Below are 24,867 nucleotides of genomic sequence, written 5' to 3'. Positions count from 1 at the left end.
AAGATTAAGTCACTTTTTGAGGTGTTGGAGAATAAATAACCCCGTGTTTTCTGTGGACAGTGAAAGATTTCACTCTGCAAAGTAAGCTGCACATTTTTGCTCTCTTTTTGTTTTGCTGGAATGGTTTTTTTGTTTCACATACTAAGTAAAATATTTTCAGTAGAGACAAGTAAGATATTTGGATATCCTTCCTTGAAGGAGCTACTGAAATAAGTGTCAAGGTGCATTGATGAAGAAAAAAACCAAACTATAAAAAAACCCACCTCTTCCAGCAGTATCTTATGAAAATATTATATGAAAAACTGCAATTTTTTGAAGATGGAGCAATTAACATTGTTACTGTGCTATCCTAGAAAGTACAAGCAATGAGTTACTTTTGTTTAACAGTAATTGAAATAACAATTGAATTGCATTAGCTTATAATTAATTACATATGATTATATATTATGCATTTTTTCATGTTAGGAACATGGAAAAATTCCAAAGGTAAGAACTAATATTTTTGCCTTCTTTTGTGGTGTCTGTTCACGCTCTTGATTTGTCTTCAAGGGAGAATGGAGAATTCAGGCCATGAAAAAATGGAAGTCCTTGTTAAGAGTTCAGAGTGCAAAAGTTCACAGGAATTGTAAAGACTGTAGTAAAACTTTAGAAGGAGCACATGGAATATTCCACACTTCTCTTTTTCTTAGGACTTTGTATATGAAGGTTGAGGCAGTTCCTTTGTGCATCAGGATCAGATGCAATGTCTGCTCTCAGAAACCTGTTACCAGAAAAATCCAAGCCCAAAAATCTTGTACGTTATTCACCTCCTTTTAAGACACCTTTGTTATAAAGCAGTTTGTAAAAGTCTGTTAGTCTGCTGCTGAACTACTGCAAGTAAAATATTTTTTTTTCATTTTAGAGCTGGAATCTGTGTCAAGTGAGCAGAGATGTTCTAGCCAGAGTGCATTGGTCACTAGTCAGTTGGTCATTGTTGTAGTTTAAGCTCATCCAATAGCCCAGCCCCACACAGCTGCTCACTCAATTCCCCCGGTGGGATGGGGAGGAGAGTCAGAAGGGTAAAAGAACATTTGTGGGTCAAGATAAAGGCACTTTACTAGGGAAAGCAAAATCTGCACACACAAAGCAAAACAAAGAATTCATAACTTCCCATGGGCAGGCAGGTGTTCAGACAACAGGGCTCCAGCACACCTAGTGCATACTTGGGAAGACAAAGTCATCACTCCACATATCCCACTCTTCTTCCCCCAAGTCTGTATGCAGAGGAGGGTGACTAATGGTCTGGATAATCCATTTGGTCATTGGGGGTCAGCTGTCCTGGCTGTGTCACCTCCCACAAGGGATGTGCACAGTCCCTGTCTCACAACCCTTGTGGAGTTGTGCAACCCCCACGTCCCTTGCTTGTAGGGGGGGCCTCAGCTCTGTGGAACACCGTTCATCAGTAATGAACATTCTCAGGGTTATCAGCAGTGTTCCCAGCAGAAGTCCTAGGCATGGCCCCACACTAGCCACTGTGAAGGTTTTAACTACCACAGTCAAAACCAGCACAGTCAATTAAAGCTGTAATGTGGCCTTGGAATATCATAAATGCCACTAGGCAAAGTTTGCTTGATCCTGAAGCAGTTAAAATGCAAGTCTGAATTTCAGCAGAAAATAAATATTTGCTGTAGTTCAGTTCTATTTTCTTATTTACAGATTTTTAGGAGTCAGTCTTCTGTGTTAGGTCTGGTATCTCCATTTTCAAAAAAACCAACATAGCTGCATTTTGGTGGGGCTTCTTGAGATAAAATAAGGCAGACTTATTTTGATAAAATTGAAGTGACTGATACCTCAGAGCAGAAATTAAAGATTTACTTGGACTATAGACAGGCTGATTTCCTTATTGCCAAAAGGAGGAAGACAGGCTTCCTCAGCTTGGACTGGATAACCCTGCTGCCTTCTGATTACAAGTTCCGGTACTTCTCAGGCTTTGTCATGCATTGATTTAACAAGCAAAATTGGTTCATCAGTCTGCTGGAATTCTGGTATGTTTTAGGAAGTTAAATCAGCTCACAGAAGGATTAAAGAAATCCCAGAGACAGCAGAAAGTAAGCAACAGAAACATTCAGTCAGAGGCAGGAATTCTCTCTTCCTGGCAGTGAGCTCACTGCATCTTAAGGATTTGTTGCTGAAGAGCTCATTTAGCCACCTTCTGAATGAGTGGGCAGTGGAGTTTATGACAAGCCATGTAGAAGGAAGAGGAGACATATTTTGCTGAAGTCTGTTTTAGCTATTAGTCACTTGAGATGATCTGGAAGGTGTTTGGAACAGTTTGAAATAATTTTACCAATTGCATCATTGAAGATGCTCACATTCTATGCGTATAAGGAAGAAATATAATGTACAGCTATCTCCCCTTTGTTTTAAACAAAAAAAAATTGTTGGTGCTCTTTATCTTTCTGATGCAGTGGGGGTGCTCATGGCTCCATAAGTGGGGTGTGTATTGCTTCAGAGAGACAGGCTGGCTTGTGATTAAGGCTTGTATTTGTGAAGAGAGCTTTAGTATCAAGTCTCTTGAGTTGGAATGCAACTGTCAGATGGTACAAAACATCTATTATTTCTATTTCAAATTCTTGTGTATGACTTATGAGAAGCTCATCTCATAAAAGTAATTGTGAAGACAAATTTAGTAATGAGTATTGGGTACTCAGATAGTGTGGCAATGAACTTAAAAAAAATCCGGTATGTAATCTCGTTAAAGAGTACCTTTGTTCAGCATTATTGTGTAGATGTTTATATTTATCTGTGAAAGCAACCCTTTTTAAGTAACTGCATGTCAAGATTTCAAAAACAATCTAGGCAATTTAACTACGTACCATTTTCCAACTTACTGAAAAATGTATTAAATAACTAAAATCTATTTAAACATCTCCACATGGGTGTTAATGTACCCTTAATTGCATAAAGGTCAAGTGTGATCAGTAGCTCAAAGAGAGCAAAGTTTGTTTTACAGTTTGATAAAAGGACCCTAGGCTAACAGCGACAAAAGTATCTTAAAGTACTAAAGTGATTAAATTTTCATGTTTAAGACATCTCTGCCCTTAATTTTGTTGCTATTGGTAGTTACTAGATAGTGAATTTGTATTCCTACAATTTTATGTTTCATTTGACACTTATTTCTTTTAAGAAAATAACCAGTATAAAATAAACAGTAATGAACCCTTAGTGGTTTTCATTCTGGTGTGTCAGAATAAAATATGAATATATATGGCTATATGTTGTGCTAATTTAACAAACTGAAGGAAAATGTGTTTACCTCTACTGTTGATGGGCTAAGGAATACAGAAAGAAATTTTAAATTTCAAATCCATGGAAAAGCAGATTTACTGAACAATGTTAAAAGGTTGAAAAGATTACATATGTACATTTTGCACATTCTTAGGCAGGAGAAGCACAAGAGGTGGTGGTCCACAGGGCATTTGGAAGGTCCAAACCAGGAACTGTCACAGAGGCCAGCTTGGCAGGAGGAACCCCTATGCGTGCTGTGCTCTCCAAAACAGCTCGGAGACACTGTGGTTCAGGAGTCATTTATTGCCCATGCTAACTTTGCTACCATATCCAGGAATTACTGGGAGGGGAGGGACGGTGTTGTTATTAGGCACATTCCAAAAATGTATTGACAGCTATTGCAGAAGCTTTATACTATAAATCAGCAGATTCCCATGTCCAGGGAAGTTCTCTGGCAGTGTTTCATTTAGTAAGATACTTGAAGCCGTAATTAATTGTAAGGAGAAAAATTTGGAGAAAGCCCCCAAAGGCAGAAAAAAATTTATATATTTCTGTCATGGCATATTTAACTCAAATATTAAGGTTTGAAAAAAAATGTAGCTGGAAGATGTTTCCATGATGTTCTACAGACATTGTTTTCTAGGTGAATGTAATGTTTTCTAGTGTTGGAAGTGACAAGTGAGCAAATGAACTGTAGTCACAGCCTTTAGGAGAGCACTGACTTCGTTGCCTATTTGATATTTGCCTATTACCCATGTGAGTGAAGAAAAAGCAGTTATCCCATGTTTCCATCTGGGAAAGATTGCTATAGCATTCAAAAGATGAAGTTCATCAGTCTTTCCCTCCATCACAATATAAAAACTGTCACTCATTTAAGGCTCTTCCCCAAGTGGTAAAATCTAGCCAGTTTTCCCCCCCTCAGTGCAGAGTTCATTCTGATTAATAGTCATCTAATAAATACATTATTACACTTTGAGTTCTAAAAAGCAATCAGTATTGACAGTGAAAAAAAAAATAGAATTTTAAAGAATCTTACTTCTTTCATAATTTCAGTGGCTTTAAAGACACTTAGACCTTAGATCTTAATGACTATTTTGAACATTATACTGTTACATTATCTGGTAATTCAGGCGTATATTAATACAGCATTCAGGGAGCTTTTAGTCAGAAAATTGTCTGTAGGAATAGTATTTAGTCTATTTTCAAATTGAGCTAGTGAAAGCTTCTCGAGGTCATAAATAGGCTGAGGCACTTTAATTTATTTTATTTCTTCATTTCAAAAGCCATAAAGGATTATTCATCCTCTTTCATAATAAATATTGATTTTTCAGGAAAACCAGTTCACTTTTGAAATTACAAGGTTATTCCTTCAATTATGCTGTCAGTAACCTTTATGTAATATCTTGTTTCTAATAAGGCTATAAAGATTTAATGACAGAATAATTTTCTGCAGAAAAACAAGTGGAACTTTAACTAGTTGGCTCATTTACTGATGATGCACAAAACACCACAGTTACGATAATTTGTGTTATGTGTTTGGTTCTGCATGGCTGGTAGGAATAAAAATTTATTAAAGACTGTCATTTGGTCAAGGGCAAAAGGTAGTGAATATGCAACAGAAAATCCTTTTGTGGTATTTTCCAAACAAAACTGAATTTTCAAATGATTCTCTTAATTTGAATACAAACATTTAAAAAGTAACATAACAGGTGGTGAAAAAGCACAGCAAGTAAAAAAGGAAACAGATCTTTAAAAGGAACATTTTTTCTGGTTGAAATATTAGAATGTTCTCCTAAGAAGTTCTCTGGGGTCTTTAGGGGTCTACTTGCTGTCTGGCACACACAGGTGTGAATTTTCCATTGTGTTTCAGAATGAAGATTAGGGCACCCAAGCTCACAGTCTGGGGTGCAGGGCACAGGACTGCTGTTTACCATGAAGATGCATGAAGAATCCAGTTAAATACTTGGAACTAATACTTTCCATTCCTGGGGCCAGAACAGAATAAGACTTGGAACAAATTTCTGGCAGTAGGGAGGAGTGTTTCTTTTTCTACCAGTTTGTTTTCTCAGTCATCCATGGATGTGGTCAGAATGCTTCATCTTGGCAGGTGAGAAATACATAAGCTGAATTAATAAATAGTGCCCAAATATAGTGGACACTACATAGTGAGGTCAAACTTCCTAATGAACCTGTATTTTCTCTCTTAGAACAAGGAGGAGCTCAGAGGAGAGGTGGAGCAGTTACTAAAAGTTACTGAAAGACAGGCTTGTCCTGGAATAAGTACTGCATCCATCATCATATTTACCAAAAGTGATGGGAACTGAACCATGATGTTATTCCCAGGTTTTTGATTAAATGTTTACTTCATAAAAATAATACCCCTACCTGTAGCTTTGTAAGGGTCCCCCACATTAGACATGAGCATCTACAGACAATCAGTAGAGGTTCCTAGAGGAACCTCTTCCTGAAATCCTCTCATTTTTGGTTTTTAATTGTAGTGTTGATACTCCCTCTTTTCTTTTGGTTTGTTTTTCTGCTACTTCTATTCACATGGTATTTGCACAGAATTTTTGCACTTTCCTTTTGCCCTTCATTTTTATGAAGACTACAAGGGTCTTGTTATTGCAGTAGCAAGCTCTATTGAGCTGGTGCTGGCAGAAATAATTGTGTACATCACTTGTTCTTTCAAGTGTTTCACTGGTAGCAACCAATTATTTCTATCACCAGGTAGCTGACTAATGGTGGAGAGGTCATTTGTCCTGGAAAGACCTGATCAAACTGCTGTGCTTTCTTTGTAATATGTATAAAACTTACTTTATTGTTAGAATTGTTTTTTTGTTCTTTTTTTTTCCCACAAAAAGTGTAAGGGTACACCGTTTTTGTTCTTTTTTTTTTTTCCACAAAAAGTGTAAGGGTACACCAAGAAGAGTATTAGAAGGATTTTACAGAATCCAACACAGTTCACTGCAAATACAAGAGTTTAACATAATGCTCTGTTTACAGCTATTTCATGGAGAAAAAAAGATGACTGAATAAAATGTCCAGAGGATCTGGATGGGTTTTCATGAAAAAGCAGTCTTAAATTCCATTAACTAATACCAAAAGTCACCTGCTACTTTCAACCCACTTCATCAGTATCACATTGTAAAGAAATAAATTTGTAGAATTCTGCCTCTCAATCAAATCTGTTGATTACAAAAAATCTGCATGTTCTTGTTCATACGTTCTTCATATTTCTTTGTCTTTTTCACATGACAGAATACACTTGCCCTCTGAAGCTCAAGTGCCTTAACAGCTTTGCAGTCCCTTGTTAGCCTTTTTTAATTTTCTTGAACATTGTTCAAATTTGATAGCTTTTTGTTTAAACTAAACTAATTTCTAAATTTGCTTCTTTGCAAAACTTGATTACATCTAAAAAGGTTTAAATTTCTAACTTGATTTAAGCACTGTTTATTTGTTTAGGGGTATTTTTTATGTTGTTTTATTGTCTATTTTGTCCTTTTTTATACTTTTACATTTTTTATTTTTAATACTTGATATATATAGTTTATGTTTACATGCTTTTACATCCTAACAATTCCTTTACATTCCAAGTTAGGGATTTGGATAAGAAAATTCTTCTGCAATAAGAATATGATGTGGTTTATTAATAGAAGTGTAATTAGGCTAACCAGGAATTAGGCTCTACTCTGTTTACAATTTTTAGCAGTGGTTACTTGCTTCAGTTAGCTCCTTTATGAACAAAATATAGAATAAAGTTACCAGTGCAGCCAGGTTCCATTCATAGCTGTGGAAAAATACATACACAACTCTGAAGATCTTGCTTTGCTACAGACTGTTCCTTTTGAAAGGAACTTTAGTATTCCTACTCCAGCCAGTGCAAGGGGTTTTGGTCTCAGCAGGTATTAGTATCAGCAGTATTGGTCTCTGCAGATACAGATGATGAGAAACTCCCAGCCTACCCTGTAGAAATGTACTTTTAGCCTGTGTATGGCCTTGTGCTCCTATAGCATTTCCAGACACTCTTTGAGTGACCATCATCTGTGTCCCAAGTGTGCCATAACCATGCAATACTCCGGTAGCCAGGAAAGAGCATTTAGCCAACTAGACTGAAGCAAGGGTAAATAAGAATTTAAACCATAACCTTGAGATCTGTGCATGAACATCCCTTAATTTTTAAATTCTGTAGTGTGTTTTCAGAACCAACTTGTTAAAGAGGTATTGCAGGTTTTCTAGTCTGTACAAGTTCTTAGAATATAGCTCCTTAAAATCTTTCAGTACTCATTGAGCAATCTGACTAATTCTTATGATATGATCTCAACCTCTCTCCTGGGGAGAGCTGTGGGCAGTAAAATGTGTTGTTTTGACAGAATATTTTTTTGCTCCCACCCTATCCACCCCCTGTGTATTATTCATGTTGCTATCAATTTTCCTTAAACAGTAGGATCAAGAAACTAAGTCACGTACTTAGTGTGAGACAGTGAAATCTGTGATAAACATAATTTCCAGGAGAGACTGATTCTACAGTCATTTGCAAAGACACATGTTAGAGTGGTGGGGTATATGTGTTTTGGTTTGGTTTTTTTGGTTTGGTTCTTTTCCTTGGGTTCACCATCAGAGAATTTACTTTGTTTGCTTAAAGCCTGCGTATGTTTTGAAGCATTCTTTTCATGATTCTTCCAAGCCCCCCTCCCCCTTTTTTTTTTTTTTTAAAGCAATGCTACTTAACTGTGAGGTTGTTAAAGAGCAACAGAATCACAGAATCTCTCTTTGGAAATGAGATAGTTGCCATGGCAACTCTTCCAGCTGCTTCTTGCCCCAGTTGAGAAAATAATTTTTAGATTCCTATATTACAAGGTTAAGCTATAATGTTTAAAACTAAATAATATAGCTAATTGATTTAAAATTAAGATCAATACATTGCTTTTAAAATATCTTAGGGCTGATAATCATCTGAAATTCTTCACTCAAATATTTGTGCAGGTACTTATCAAATATTTTTCTTCTATTTGTTCAAGTACTTGAGGTAAAACTGGTGCATTCAGATGGAAAATATTTTCAACTTACTGATTTTAGTAGATGTGTTTTTGTAGTAGAAATTATCCTGAAAGCTGATTGCTACCTAAATAGGTAGTGTTTAAAATATGACTCTGAGTTTGACTCATACTTTGCAATATGCCAAATCTGGAACAGATCTGAAATGCTAAATACTTTTAAAGTTTATTTTCTCTGAAGTCCAGACAGTTGATGAAGTGTTGGTTGTTTTGGTGGTCTCTAGTCAGCTTTACTTGGAGAAGGATTATCACCAGCATCAGTTCATATTGTGTCTAGGCAGTAGTAAAAATCTCCAAGTACAGAGGTTCTATAACCCATCTTGGAAACCTTTTTCCCTGTTCCCTGCTCCTGGTGAACAAACTTTCCCATGTGTCCAGTTTGAATCTCCAAGTCACAGGTTGTGGCCACTGCACTGTGTTGTTGTTAGACTATGGGATTAATCATGCTAAAAGCCTGGTGAGCTTTGGGTGAATAGTGACATGCAGAGGAGCCCTAGTCAGCACAATCAGTGAAAATGGAAGGGACAGACTTCTCTGCTCCTAAGGTTGTCAAAGGAACATGATTAAATATTGTCCCTGGTTTGAAACCCAAATAAAAATTCCCAGATCTCCTGGCACAGTGATGTACTGCCTACAGGGGATTTGCTATGGGATACAGGGAAAAGGACTCTATGCAGCTGTTAAAAGGTTATTATGGGATACTTGTAATGTGACTCTGGGAGTATGTAGAACTTCCTATGAAATGTTTATTGAAAGGACCAAAGGTCAGAAAAGGAGGGATCCATGTAGCAAGGAAGAACAAACCTCATTTGATTTCTTTCTTGATTTCTTTATTTCTTGACCAGTCTTTGCTGGCTGCTTTTCATCACCTTATCATCCCCTGGGGTTTTGGGGTTTTTTTTGTTCTCCTATTTTCTGTTTTTTTTAAAGGTATCTTACTCTTCTTTACTTTACTTAGCTTTTCCTCCTTTTTAAAAGATAGGTCCAGTGAAATGCTCTGGGACCTCCATTACTTCTAAAATGTAAATGGTTCAGGGAGGACTTTTGCTAGATCTTAAGATACATACACAATTTTATCTGTCCTTGCAACTTTGAAAATACTTGAAAATACTTAAATACTTCAGATTTTTGGAGATGCTTTAATGGCCTTCAGTCCTACTCCTTCATTAAAATTAATTTTATTAAATATCTGATCACTGCTTATGAAATCTGTAACAAAAAAGTCAGTGCCATTTGCCCTTCTCCCTCGTAAAATAATGGGGTTTTGGATTTAACTTCTTTTTATGTCCAATCTATTTACAGAATATATTTGAGGGGTTTTAGGTCCCTTGACAACGGTAACCTCTTTAATCCTAACCTTTAATTTTATCCTGATCAGCTATTGTGTTACCCCTATATAGTCACTCTTAGGATTTGTCCTTGACCTCCCCTTGCTTACACACTTCATTCTGACTTTCAGATTTTTAAAGAACTTTTTAGCCAGACCTTTTTTGGTCTTAATATGGTTCCTGTCTTTCTTTATGAGAAATAATTTGTCATTTCGTCTTCAATATAATGCTTTTTATTAATTGCTAGCCTGCTCAAAGAGCCTGTCTCTCTTAGACTCTTAGGAAGAGAGAAGATGGTTGCCTAAGTTTATTGGTCTGACTTTTATTTTTTTTAAATATATTGTCGTCACAATACTGCACATACTTTTCCTCAGAATCACAAATTCTACTATCATAAGACAGGCGTCACCTAATTGGCATTGCATGCAAGTATTCTCCAACAGTTTTCACCTGCTGTGTTCATATCTGGCAATTTTTGCCACTTTTAGAATAAAAAAAAATCAGATGTTTCCTATCAAACTGTTTTTCAAAGCAATCTGAGTAACTCAAATTTTTCATTACCACCAGTCCTGTCAGCTAACCAGTTATTTTCCAGTGTCTCCCATGATGATTGTTTTGATTGTATTTTTCAAGTTAGGTCAGTGTATTTGTTGAAAGAAAACCCTCTTCAATTCTCTTAAGTTTTTACACCCTTAGAATTTAGTCTTGGGTTCAGCAGGAAGATAAAAAGAATTTGTTTTTAGTATTTACTTCAGTTTTTTCATAATAAAGATTTTAATAAGAAATCTCAATAAATTTGCTGAATATTTGAAAAGTCAAATGTTTCTAAGAGTGTAGCATGTGTTCTGTTTTACATTTAGTCAAAAAATATACTTTGGTTTGTTCCCCAAATAATGGTTCATCTCACAAATACTGAATGTGTAAAAAGAGATTTAAAATTTGTATTGAAAACAGCCTTATGTGCAATGTGTTTCAGCAGTTAATAACTGCTTTCTGCATTGTCAGACAAAACACACACTTCATATGCCAATGCCAGCTCATAAGTTCAAGAACAAGTGAAAGCTGTTATGAACATTTTTTTCTTACTGATCCTATGCAAAGATCCCAAAGTGCTTTTAGCCAAGGCTGCAAAGCAATTCAAAATCACTCAAAGCTGCAGAAGTATTTCTATGGCCTGATTTTGTTGCTTGGTGGGGCTTTGTTGGTTTGTTTGTTTTCCCAAAGCAATCACTTGTGTTGTGTGCCTATGAAACTTCTTTCAGGAAAGATACTGACATACTTAGTTCTGTGTTTTATGTGGTTTTTCAGTTAGAGCTTTGTTTCCTGTGTTCCTTAGTATATGAACAACTTTTTTGCATGTAAATTAGCATTTTGCATGCTTCTGGCAACCATACAAATCCATAAATCACCCATGCCAAGCCCTTTGAAGGTCCTGTGTATGCACGTTGCCAGCCTGTGCCAAAGCCTTTCCCATAATGACAGATTCCATCTTGGGCACAGTGATCATGAAATGACGGGTTTTAAAATTCTTGGAGAAGGAAGGAGGTGGGCCAGCAGAACTGCCTTGGGTTTCTAGAGAGATTGGCCCCCATCCTGAAGTGCAAAGGAGTCCAGAAAGGCAGAACACTCTCCAAGAGGGAAATCTTACATGCAGGAGCAAGCTGTCCCATGTGCCAAAAGGTGGTGAGGAAAAGTGGCCTGGCTGAACAGAGAACTTGGACAGGAACTCAGAGAAAAAAGATTTTATGACCTTTGGAAGAAAGGGCAGGAATCTCAGAAGAACTACAAAGATAATGTGAGCTTACGGGGAATACAATTAGAAGGGTCAAAGCACAACCAGAATTTAATCTGACTACTGCCCTAAAAGACAATAAAAATGTTTCTATAAATGCATAACCAGCAAAAGGAGGGCTAAGGATAACTTCCATTCTTTATTGGATGCAAGGGTAAACAGTGACAAAGGACAAGAAAAACCATGAGGCATTAAAGTGGTTAACAACAAGTTATTCTCAGGTTACTCAGCCCTGTGAATTGGAAGGCAGGGATGGGGAGCAGAATGAAGTCACCACAATCCAAGGGGAAAGCTCAGTGACCTGCTCTGCCACTTAGACACACTCAGGTCTTATGGGGCCAGCTAGGAGCTGGCAGAACTCACTGAGCCACTTTCCACCATTTCCCAGCAGTCCTGGCTAACCAGGAAGGTTAGGGGAAATGCAACACCTGTCTGCAAGACTGGAAGGAGGATCAGGGAGCTGCAGGCCTGTCATTCTGACCTTGGTGCTGGGGAAGTTCATGGAGCAGAACATCCTGATGGCACTCAGGACAGCCAGGGGATCAGGCCCACACAGCATGGGTTTGCAAAAGACCCTGAACAACTGGCTCTCCCACAACAAGGTGACCCTCTCAAGTGGATTAGAGAAAGCCTGTGGCTGTTGTCCACCTGGATCTTAGTCAAGCCTTTGATGTTGTTTCCCACAGCACTCTCCTGGACAGACTGGATTCCTATGGCTTGGAGGGGTGAGCTCATCTCTGGGTAAGAAAGTGGCTCAACTCATGGCCCAGAGGGGGCTGAGTGGTGCTACGTCCAGCTGGGGACTGCTCACCTGTGCTGCTCCCCAGGGCTTGGGTTTGGAGCCAGTCCTGCTTAATGTCTTTACCAGTGATTTGGATAAGGGGATCGAATGCACCCTCAGTCAGTTTGCAGACAAGCTGGGTGGAAGTGTTGATCTGCTGGAGGGCAGGAAGGCTCTGCAGAGAGATTTGAACAGGCTGGATCCATGTGGCATATGGATATGAAGAATGTGTAAAGACTACTTCCACACAGGAGAGCCTGAATTGGTAAAATTCAAATGAATGCTTGTCAAAGCTCAGCAGAATCAGAAGAATAATTAAAATTTCAGCATACTGTAGAGAGGGAATATGTGGTCATTGGTCTAGGAAACAAAGTATCTTAATTAACATGGCTAACAAGTGATTGTAGCAATGTTTAATTTTGAAATCTGTATATTACCAAACCATAGCTATGTAAAGTACTCTGACCTTAAGATCATGATATAACTTCTGAAAAATTATTCTCAGAATGCAGAGCAGAGAGGGAGATGCAAAGATTTTAATTGTTTTTCAAAGTTTTCATCTACAAAAATAGATGCCTTTCTGAGCATGAGTGAATGAATGCTGGTGCCCTTCTCTCTTCTAATTAAACACTTCCCACTTCACTTCTGCTCTGCCAGCTCAGATAAAGTCTGGAAATCAACAAAGAAGCAAACAGCAAGAAAGTAAAGAAAAATGGAAAAACAGGAGAGGAGATAAACAGTGATGAAATATATGGGAATCAAAGGCACCAAAGATGCACCCCAGTTTATGCCAGGGTGATGAAAGGCCCATCAATAAATACCACTAGGGTCAATGGTGTATTTCAGAGTGTATCTATATACACAGAGTGGAAAGGTTCCTTCCCCTACCTTTTCTTACCATACTATTTCAGCAAGATCTGTGTATGTTCAACGCAATTTTATATTTCATAACTTACCATACAGTATTTTCATGCCTTAGACAAGGCTTGTAATATTTGGAACCAGCCATAGATTAGATATTGTCAAACACACAAAGATCAGAAATTCCCTGAGCTTCATAATGCTAAAGCAGAGAATATGTATTCTTAAACTTTTCCCTGTAGCTCTGTTACTGATCAGTGTCATGGAGAAGACACTGTTCTGACTCCCTGTGGTCATCCTCCTGTGTAATAGATTGCTTGTACTTTAAAATGGAAGAGAATGACCACTGAGTTTGAAATGTTACAAGCAAATATTTCCCAAGACATTTGCTGTGGGTATTGATCTAATTGTACATGAAATACAAATCCTCATTGAAGATGAATTATTGAAGAACAGAAATTATGAGTTGATATGAATTCTGAAGTAGAGCTTGCACAGGTCTTAAATGTTCCATGAATTTAAACTGTGACTTGTTTCAAGGATGGAATCTGATCAAAGCAGGTTGCAGGGTGGATGGGGGAGCTCAAAAACTTAAATGTTGTCTAATCTTTGAAAGGGTAAATGTGGATTAGACATCATGTAAAGACTGTGCAGACACACAGTAGAACTTTCAGATACATAGCTGCATAGCAGTAATTTATTTATTTAGTTCATAGTTTTGATCTGAGTTAATGTTAACTGACTCTTGTTATTCCACATAAACTAAAATAGAAACCTGTTGACCAGCCCGTTCTGCTTTTGTTTGCTGTATTTTTAGAGTTCTCAGACACTGTTTCTTATTCATTCACATTAAAACATGAAGTAAGAACATGGTTTATAGTTGGATTGTTCCTAATACTTAAAAATCAAGTAATCTCTGTGCAATTTAAATGTGACTACACTTCAGTAGAGCTTTGAGATAATTCATCTATGCAAAATGGCATAGTAAATTTTAGCATCTGCCTGTGTCTATTTAAGCAACATAAATAATTTACTGAACTAAAATTTCTTCATGGTTAATAAAGGAAATTTAATTTAATTACTATGTAATTTTAATAATTATGGAAGAACTTTGTACTTTATAATTCATACATACTTTATTGCAAGTATATGTCAGAGCAAAGTGCAGCAGATTAAGCACAGTGTGAAATAAGGAATATGCAATTTTGCTGCATTTGAGATAGCACATTGGATCTGACTGATTCACCTGGACTTAAGTAGAGGCAAAGTACAACTGTAGAGAGTGAGCTCATTTGTGTTCTCTGCCAGTCTTCACTTGAAAGAGGTAAGGTGCCTGCCCAGTGCTGTGTTCCTTGGGTGCTTTCTTAAAAATTTTTAATACCAATTTCTATTCTGGAATTGAATTGATCTTTAAATCAATTTTCAGTGTTTATGCATAAATACAAGAGAAGAAAAAAGGCTGACTCATTCAAAAATACTAAAAGAAAACCAAAACAGTTTAAAAAACAATTCCAGATCCAAGTTCAAATTTCATGAAAATCAGGATTTGGGCTTGTGAATTAAGGTTTGATTTAAAGTAATTTATAATTTAATACTCCATAATAGCAACAATAATCAAAGCTTTCAGGGAAGATGATACATGACAGTAGAAAATACAAGTACAACAGAATTTAAATGCTTAAAGGGAAGCACTGTGCCAAATTTCATGGAAGATAATTTTCGAGTTTATGATTATCCCAATGTCAAATGACCAACTTTGCATAAAATGGCAAATTATATTTTAATATTAAATCATAGTTATTGCTGAATAGTTTCAGGTAGAATAGAAAATTCTGATTTGCTGACTTTGTGTATGGTAGGCAGAAAAATTAACTTTCAAACCTGAACTTTATTACAATGATTTGTCTTGGGCATTTTTTAAATAAATACACTGAATTTTTTCACTCTGGAACACTGTTTGCTGAATCTGCTGCTAAGTCATTAGATTTATAAGGAATGTGGCTTTATTGCAACATAAGCCACTGTGGAGAAGGGTACTGGCCTCTGCAGACTCTGTGCTGACACTGGCAGGAAATAAGCCCTGACCAAAGAGCTTTTTTGGTAGATCTATTTTCTGCCTTCAGCAAAGCCACTGTGGGGAGCCCAGTCCTTAAAAAAAAAAATTTAAAAGAGCATTAAATAGTTTGGTTTGAGACTAAGTAAATATATCCTTTGAGAGTGTAGGAAATATTTGTTTACCTGATTCATTCTAAGCTGTTGTTGACAGAAACTCCTCTTCAGAGAATCTGGGATTTGCCTAAGTAAGGACTCCAGGATTTAGTTCAGTAATAGCCTAAGCCTTCTTCTGTACTGAATGAAGCATTAATGTACCCCAAAAGGTGGATAAAATGAGGCTCAAAGCTGTTGAACCCTTGTGAGTTTTGAAAAGGCTAAAGAAAAGTTATTTTGCTTTGTTTACTAAACTTTTCTTTAAAATCTGATGGAAACCTGTGACCTGTTATTTCAAGCTTTGGATAGAAATATATAAATCAGATAAAGTGAATTTTCCAGTGCATGGAAATCTTTCCAGCACTAGGAAAGCCATGTCTCTGAGTACTGTTTGAGCTACAAACAGTCAGCAGAACTAATGTTACTGCTTCTGTCCCTTCAACCATTGGTGTCTCTATTTCACTATAGTTTGGATTCGGGGAGTAAGAAAAAATCAACTCTGATAATTAAAAGTTGTGCTTTTCTTTTGTCATTACATTCTTCTTGATGACTTTTTGCCACACTCAAAATTGCATTATGTTTCATTGCCTAGCATGGCACAAGGTGACAGGTGAGAGATGTTCTAAGTGTCTCAGCACAGCACTCTGTGTCGGAAAAATGAATGATTTGTCAGAAATGAGACTTCAGGAAAGGAGAGGTCCTTCAAAGATGGGATAAGACCACTTTGACAGAGGCTTACTGTATTGAAAGTATTTCAGTATTTCAGTATTTCAAAACCTTTCTTTTCAGGAAAGGAGAGGGCCTTCAAAGATGGGATAAGACCACTTTGACAGAGGTTTACTGTATTGAAGCTCAGTATTTCAAAACCTTTCTCCTTCAGGACTTTTGTACTAGAAGTCATAAATATTGCCATTTTCAGCTGCGGTCTGTGTTACAGCTCTGTACTGCTGCAGGAGGACTGGCGCAGAAGGAAGATGCCACTGAGGAGCTCAGCAGGATTCATGCTGCTCTTGCTCTCTCAGTGCACTGTGTCCCTGGGCACCAAAGAGGCAGTGGTCCTGGCTAATGCCCACCTCCTCCCCCAGAGAGACTATGAGAGACTGGGAAATGCTAATGAGAAAGGTACTCATAAAGACAGAGAGTGATTTGGAAGTGTTCTGTGTTTTACTTTATTGCTTTGCTGTAACATTTTCAAGCAACATATACCAAAGCTAGCCCTGGAAGAATAATTTGCAATATGAACATGTCCTGCTACAAAGTCCTGAACCTGTCTGTAGAAGTTGTTCTATAATGATCACTGAGAAGGGCAACTGTGAGGGTCACTGATGTATTGCTGGCCTGGACATCACCATATAAATTACTTAAATAATCCTGTAAAATCATGGCATCACATTGGAGTGAGGTAGGCTATGTCTACCAGGCAAATGTAATTTTTACTGAATTCTTCTCACGGAGACAATAAAATTGTCAAGTTTTTATTAAATGCAAATTACCAATATTTCACAATTTAATGACATAAGGACATGCCTTTCAACACTATGGAAAAGTGAGTAACTGCAATTTACAAACATATTTCTAAGTAACAGAACAATGAATACCATCCTTGTGTACAAAAGGAGTTCTCTCTCTATAAGTTCATACATATGTAAATGTATATTTAAATTAATTATATTCTGACTCTTAAGAAACCTCAGAATCAATGGTAAAATTCAGAGCATTGTGCTGCAGTCTCAGAGATGCTAGATATTATACTAGAGCAAGAAGTTACCTTATATACACATTACATTTAAAAAAACCCAGTAAATATTTTAGAAGCGGTCAACCCAAGCCTTATATGACATTTTTGTTACCCTCTGAGTCTGCTGGATAAGCAATAAAATGGAAACAGGAGTTTCATCCATCTTCCTGATACTGGTGTTCAGCACTGATCAGAATTGTAGTCCTAGCTGCAAATCCATGATAAAATTTAGCCTGGAGTTTGAGTGAAAAGAACTCATCCTAAGAAAATCCTCAGTTGTTTATGAGCCTTATATTAACTAAAAATATGCTTTAATATCTCCCTTTTATCAGTGAACACATGGCATACCTTTCAGAATTTAACACAAGGATGTTAGAGGTGCCTGAAGTATAAATTGGTTCAAGAGAAATTAATTCGTTCATTGAGGAAAAGACTAGGTCTAGTTATTAAACTCAATTATCCTACAGATGGCACAGGGAATTGCAGACTTGCTGCCTACTCAGTCTGGAAGAACACTGGTGGAAAAAGAATGATCTGCACATAGGTTTTGGCTTGTCAACCACATTTCTGTCATAAATACTAAATCATACTTCTGTTGTATGACAGAGTAACAAACCATTTTTTGAATTTCTGAATATTTCCTGCATATTCCTCCCAAATCTTCCCCCTTTAGCTAAATAAACGGCCATAAGCTGCAATGAAGTCAGGCAGCTTCCAGTCTGAAGAGAGTCATTCAGTCACTCTGAAGGTCAGAGTTCAATTTATGAAATGTATTATTTGAACAGAATTTACTTTAATTTGTGTGTGTTTGGTTTTTTTTTTAATTTTTTAAAATTTTTTTTATTTTTTTTGCTCAGACTATCCAAGGGATTGTTTTGAAATTTTAAAGCACTCCAAAGGAAATTCCAGAGATGGCCTTTACATCATCCGACCAAAAGAGGAACCGATTGTTGTCTTTTGTAACATGCAGGATGGGGGTTGGACAGTAATCCAGCACATTACAGCCAACAGCACTGTCGACTTTGACAGGACCTGGCAGGACTACAAATATGGATTTGGCTCTGTTCATGAGAACCACTGGCTAGGAAATGAATACATGCATCAGTTAACTGGCAGCTCAGTGCAATATATACTTGGAGTTAAACTTGTAAATCTAAATGCTGAAGTCAAATGGGGACAGTATGAGCCATTCCTGATTGAGGGGGAAGAGTCTCAATATCGAATCAGGGTTGGTCTTTACAAAGGCAACGCCACTGATGCTCTGACCCTGGACACAGAAGCTTATCTCCATGACAACCAGAAGTTTACCACCAAGGACAGAGACAATGACAATTACTTTATGAATTGTGCTAAGCTGGAACTCAATGGCATTCCTGGAGGAGGCTGGTGGTACGATGCATGTGCTGGGGCAAACCTGAACCGCAGGAACGTGATATACTGGCAAAAAGACTGCAGCAAGCAACATCCCTGCAAGTTTGCATGGATGATGATCAAACCCATCGAGCAGCACCAGTCGTACCCTACCAAGGCCTGCTCCTGTCAGAAAGTTGAACTGTAGACAAGCCATGTGTATCTAACAGGAACAGGGACTCTTTCTCAAGTGACTGAAGTGAACTCACTGACTGAGTAATAACCCTAAGTAACCACGACTGGAAATTTAAATTGGGCCTCTGTAAGGGCTTTATGTTGTCATATTGTCCAGGACTGGAACATGTCACAGAGATTTGCCAACCATACAAGTGAGAAACTGTCAGAAACTGAGGCCTTTACCACAAGATTTATGTAACCAGAAGATTTAAATAATTAATTTTATGCTATTTTAGCCATAAGACAAGTCCGATATGAAATCCAGGATGTGATGTCTTGTACAATACATACATGAATAAAAATGCATTTCAGAAGGTTTTGCTCTGGTGTCAATGTTCATTATTGATTGCACATCTATAATTGCACATCTTCATATATCATGCAGAGAGGAAATTTCCAGTCAAATACCTACATTTACAAAATGCATACTGAAGGGTACTGTGTATCATAGGACTCCAATGGGCCTTTTCTTTCTAACATTATGTTTTCTAACATTATGTGAATGTTATTTTAATATTTAAAATTGGAATTAACCTCATCTCCCATGGCTTCTTTCCCCCTTCATTGACTCTTTTATCTCTATTTTTTAATGATCCCATATACAGTGAAGTATTCAGCACAGGCTTTTCTTTTCTGCCTTCATTTTAGAACACTCAGCACTAATGGGATTGCCAGATTTCCCATTGATAGCCACTGATCCAAAGCTTACAACCCCTCTGAATTTTTTCCCCAAGAAACTCTGCGAATACATTTTAAAAAGATCAGATTGATATTGCAATTGCTTATTTATTCCTCCATTTTTACCTGAATTACTCCACTTTATTTACCATTATTTGACTGTTCCATGCTGTGCTTCAGCTTTTTTTTTCATACCACTGTGAGAAAAGAAGAGAATGCTGCCTTTATTTCATATTTAATAATTTCAGTTGTTTTAGTACTCAGTCTTGACATCAACTAAACAGTGCCTTTTTTCCTAATTATAAAATAAAATAAAGTTTCATTATAAATTATTCTGTTTTAAAACAATAAACAAAAGGATTTAAATTTTATAACCTTGAAAACCTTGTTTTCTTTTACCACTGTTTGAGTTGCTTCACACAGTTCTGTATCATTGGAATAACTGAATGACAACCAAAGAGTTCTTATTGTTGCCTTTACAAAATGTCAGAATAGTAATTAGATTATCATGTGTGGTTTTTTAGATATTTCAGTTAAAGAAACTCCACCAACAGACACTGTCAAATTCCTGCTTTTTAATTTAAAACACTATTTATAATTTTCATGAAAATTGTTTCAGAAAATAAATTCTTTTGTATTTTGAGAGGACCAATACTGTCGTGATGCTTAAGATGAGAAACTGTTTTGGAAGCAGAAAAGCCAAGAAAGCAATTTTTAGTTTTCTTGATGCACTGCAACATTTTCAGAGAGATACAGCTATGTGATGTGGGTGAGGCCAATATAGCACACATGCCAATTTTGCAGCATTTGATTTTTTTCCCCCTGAATGTGTGTTCAAAGACAGCAGTGTGATAGGAGAAGAAATGGTTAGTACCTGAATTGAGTTTATGTCATTGAGACAATTTAATGTGGGTTCTGCATAATTCTATCAGGATGCCTCTAAAGTTGGGCTGACGATACAAGAAAATCACCTGAGTGCTGCCAGTCTCACAAAGCTTTTGTTAGAATCCCTGGCCATATAGCCAGATGTTCACACACCTTCCAAAAATGTGGTTTTAATGACCGTGACATGGAAGTGTGGAAGGGAGAGTCCACAGGCTGCATCTGATCATCAAAGGCAGATAACCTACTCTGCAGCACGCCCTTAGCATGTTTTAGAGGATTTTGGAGGTAAGGACTCTGCAAATAAGCAGTATGAATAACTTGGGCACCAGCAGAACAAACCCAGCTGCCCAGTGCCAGAGGGACTCTAGTTAATACTTTAACTAGCCTTACAAACCTATGTACTGAATTCCACTATGAAAATTAGATTTAAATGTAGTAAAAACTCATAACAAGAAGTTTGCCAGCAAAAAACCTGAGACATTTAATTGAACTCAGGGACTGAGCTACATTCCAAACTTCTGAACAAAGCATGGATGGAAATGACTAATAGAGCTCGGTTAGGGACTAAGTAGTGGGTTAGGGACTAAGGATGAAAATGACTAAGAATATTCTAGAACATCCATCAGCACGGAACCTTTAGAAGTAGACTAAACTTTACTTCATTATTCCTTAGCAAAAGACTATCTTAACTGAACAGATTTTTTTTCTTCCATTTCTGAACGTTGATCACCAGATACCCAGAGTGATGCTGAAGGCATCTGGCCTTCATCACCACTCAGTGAAATCACAGACTGAAACATAGGGGTTCCTATCCTACGTCTCCTAAGTTCTTTTGCCAATCACATTTCTCTTATACTCTCTCTCTTAGCCTTTCCTGAATTTACTGTCTCCTGCAGTATGGGAAAGAACGAGGGTCTTCCCAGAAGTAGCTGCTGAAACAAATTTATTTGGTCAAATAAACAGCCTTCCAAACTGAGTAAGTATGACAAGGTCTAGAGTGAAAGCTCCAGCTCTAAGCACCTGTGAATGGGAGGCATGTTCCACTTCAACCATGCAATCTCTGAACAACAGCAGTGAAATAATTTTCTTTACCTCTCCTACTTTGCCTTTCTCTGCATTTATATTGTCAACAGCAGGAAATGTACACACACTCTCACATACAATACCACATTAATCAACTCAGAATTTGTTTATTATTTGTCTTTTAAAATAATTCAGTTTTCATATGAGAAAGTGTTTGCTTTTGTTTCTGACTTTACAGAGTTCAGGTAACCTTATTTTTTGTGTATAACCATGGATTTAGAAGTATGACAAAGTGATTTTAGGGGCTAACTGACTAAGGTTTTTAATTTATTGATGCAATACACTGTATCAAAAAATTAACAATTTTAGCTGTATGGCCTGATTTCCTTCTACTAGAATTAACAAAGAGTCTTTTAGTCATTCTCATGTCTTTTGTGTTTCAGAAGGCATCAGACCACAGTCAGAGTGGGGGGCTACAGAGCTGAATCCAGCTGAATACTCCACTGTACCCTCTCTCCACTCTTCCTCCTACAGCTACCTGATGAATTGCACACTAAAGGAAGCCTTATGGACAGCACACACTAAAAACAACTATCTGACCTCCACTACGTCTAGGTTGCTGCTGCACGTAAGGATTAAAAGATATTTCAGCTTTGATCTTGGCACTGCAATCCAGAAATTCAGTAAAAGTCCCCTCATTTTAAGAGGTCTACTGAAACAGAAGCCATCAGCAATCAGGGTCTGGAGGAGGACCTGCTGAGAAGAAAACTTCTGAAGGATTTGAAACGTTTGGTTTATTTGAGGAGGACTGACTTTGGTATATCAGCAGATACATGAAGAAACTAGTGACATTTAGTGACCAATGGAAAAAATACTGAGTGAAAGTCAGTGCTTTCAGTGTGTGTAATATGACTGAAGTTCCTTAATTGTAAAAAAATACATTTATCAAGATGGAAAAAACAATTGTAACACCATTTCTTTCTGAAACCACTAGTAGACATAGTTTATCACCTGTTTTACAACACGATGTTATGAATTTCTAATTGCTTTAACTACTTATGGGGTAACTATTAATAAAATCATAAAGAAGCTTATTAAAGCTCAAAGTTTTATGACAATTGTCAAATGTATGTGTAAGAACATTTCTTAAAGAGTTCAAAAGGTGGTAATGGAGATTTGGGGGAGACCACATGAGAAAGAGAGTGGCCTCTTACTGACTTGTGGGGGTTAAAGTCAAGTAGTGAAGTGAAAAGACACCATGTCGTTTTCTAGAGTTAAGGTTTAGCCTGTGTTTCAAAACAGAGAAGCCACTGACTATCCAGCAGCTGCAGGAGCATTACATTTATCTACAAACATAAATCATATTTGCAAAAAATGAATGTTAGTTGACAAATTATGGGGATCTGGAATATGTAGGGATGGTGGCATACATATGAAAAGGGAGAGACAAAAATCATACCCCTGGTTTGTGGGAAAATTCAATACTTTAAAATACAAAAGGTGCTGGGTCTCTGAAAAGCTTAGTTAGGGATGTGTATTTAAGCATCTATATTGACAATACATACATATCTATATATATGTATGTGTATGAAATTATGTAAAACCAAAATGTAGTTTTACAAAAAGCATTTCATTAGTCCATGACAACAATCACATACACAGGATCAGTAAAAATGTCATTAAAAGGACAGATAACAAGATAACAAGATTTTCCTACACTGCAGAAATTCCACAACATTTTTTCGGTACAAAGTACAATCAAGTACTAACTGATACTCTGATGAGGACCACATTTGTCTTTTTGAGGTTTTGATGTTTTTTAAGAATAAGCATTCTACATAACAATAAAGTAACATACACCTCTTTAGACAATTCTTGATATTTACAATGTACTCATGTGTAGCCATGTAATCCCTCACATGGTTAGGTGCTAGCAGCATAATTTGTGCACATATTTCACAATTACATTGAACCAACACTGTTGCATCCATCACTGTATATTCTAATACATTTACTGAGCAGAGTCCATAAACATTTACAGATCATTCTTGATCAACAGACTTCAAAAACAAAAAAAAAATTAAAATACTCCATTTAATTCCAGCAAGAGACAATGCTTCATTTCAGCAATAACAGTGCAGCTAGCAGGAACTGTTACTACCTCATAAATTTTGCCTTTAACTACAGCTTGTGCCCCCAGAGAGACACATTCATTTGTTAAAAATCAAACATAGTTTACTGAATGACTGGTCTGATGTAATATAAAATAAACCCACTCTAATAACCAATTTGTACATAGTTACTGTACACAGGAAAAGCTCTGGATAGTGACAGAACAAAGCTGATGAAAGAGTTTTTATAAAGACCTCTGCTTTCCTTTCATAAGTAACCATATGCTAATGCACAAAGCATAATAGGCCCAGTATGGTGTGCTACAAATTAACCATGGGGCTTAGAGAACATATTTTGCATTAGTACACTGCTAATCTTTCACTAACAAAATTTTCCCCTGTGGACACTGGGGCTAAAAAAATGTTAATCACTTGTACTCTCATTGTTGACACGGAGGATTTATCTATCTGTAGGAGAACATTCTAATGCTACGATAATTTAATAGGTTACATAAACAATTTCACTGAGAGCAGTGGTACATTCACGATGACTTCTACAATCCCTGAAATGTGCACCTGGGTAAAGTCACCACTGCAATGTCCTGCTAAAGTGTACAGTAGATATAATATAAAGATTGTCTCAAACTAATATTCCAAAGTTTCTCATTCAGAATTTTGCAAGAAAGGCTAGAACTGAATCTGAACTTTTTGTACATGAAGATCTTTCTCATTTCCTCATAAACATTTTTCTTTAGTACTTCCACACCTCATGACTCCTGTTGCTGTTAACTTTGTTTTTGCAGGACCTTTTCTGAAGCTTCTTGTTTGTTCCCACCACAAGGAGGTCACCAGCTCCATTCCAAAGGCCTTCTGCTGAAGGCAGCCCCTTGCTTACCCACTCACTTGGTCAGTGCTGCAGGGCTCCTGCCAATCTAGCACAGACATCAGGAAGGCACAGGCAGCTCAGCTCTGGCACCAAAAGCCCTCTCAAATCTCAGCCAGTGTTCAGTCTCAGCTCGTAACTAGGCCAGTACAACCCAGTCCCAGCAGCCACAGCCACCAGGGGTGTTGCCTTCAGCCACATCTGTAGCAGATGTGGTTTTGCTGGACCAAAGAGAGTGCCTGAAGATAGTGCCTGACTACTACTTGTAAAGCTATCTAACGACAAAGAATTCGAAGTGTTTCTAATAGTGTTACAGAAACATTAAAAAGTTGCTTAAAAAATCTTTCCTCTTTACAGGATGCCCGTTCTCTCACTGTTTATATATAGGTAAATGTTATGGAAACTTTCAAAGCAAGGTGTAGCACAACAAAGGAGGTTGCAAAAAAGACTTTCCTTCTGTTGTAGACAGACTGTGTCCATTATGCTGTACAGTCAGTTCTGATTTGTACCATTGTCACTGTGAATAATATTTTATAATTTCCTTCAGAGGTACTGGGAACTGGAGAAATTCAGAGGTATCACCACTTTTACAAATGACAGTGACTTGCAGGATGGAAATGATATTGGGACTGGCTCCTTCATGTACAAAATGCATTATCTATTTCTTCACT

At 37.1% G+C, this 24,867-nt stretch overlaps 1 protein-coding gene across 1 annotated transcript; it reads left to right on the top strand.

Moving 5' to 3' along the window:
- The first annotated feature begins 11,874 nt into the window (after nucleotides 1-11,874).
- LOC120500319 (fibrinogen-like protein 1-like protein) lies at nucleotides 11,875-24,809 on the top strand. Its single transcript, XM_039705026.1, has 3 exons — nucleotides 11,875-12,182; nucleotides 16,229-16,413; nucleotides 17,887-24,809. The coding sequence occupies exons 1-3, from the start codon at nucleotides 12,112-12,114 to the stop codon at nucleotides 18,585-18,587; spliced, it is 957 nt and encodes a 318-aa protein (XP_039560960.1). The 5' UTR covers nucleotides 11,875-12,111; the 3' UTR covers nucleotides 18,588-24,809.
- Nucleotides 24,810-24,867: the final 58 nt, after the last annotated feature.

This window comes from Passer montanus, unplaced genomic scaffold, assembly GCF_014805655.1.
Source record: "Passer montanus isolate IOZ18808 unplaced genomic scaffold, ASM1480565v1 scaffold18, whole genome shotgun sequence".
NCBI lineage: Eukaryota > Metazoa > Chordata > Aves > Passeriformes > Passeridae > Passer > Passer montanus.
The sequence above is the reverse complement of the archived record's forward strand: the minus strand, read 5'-3'. Positions and strand labels throughout refer to the sequence as shown.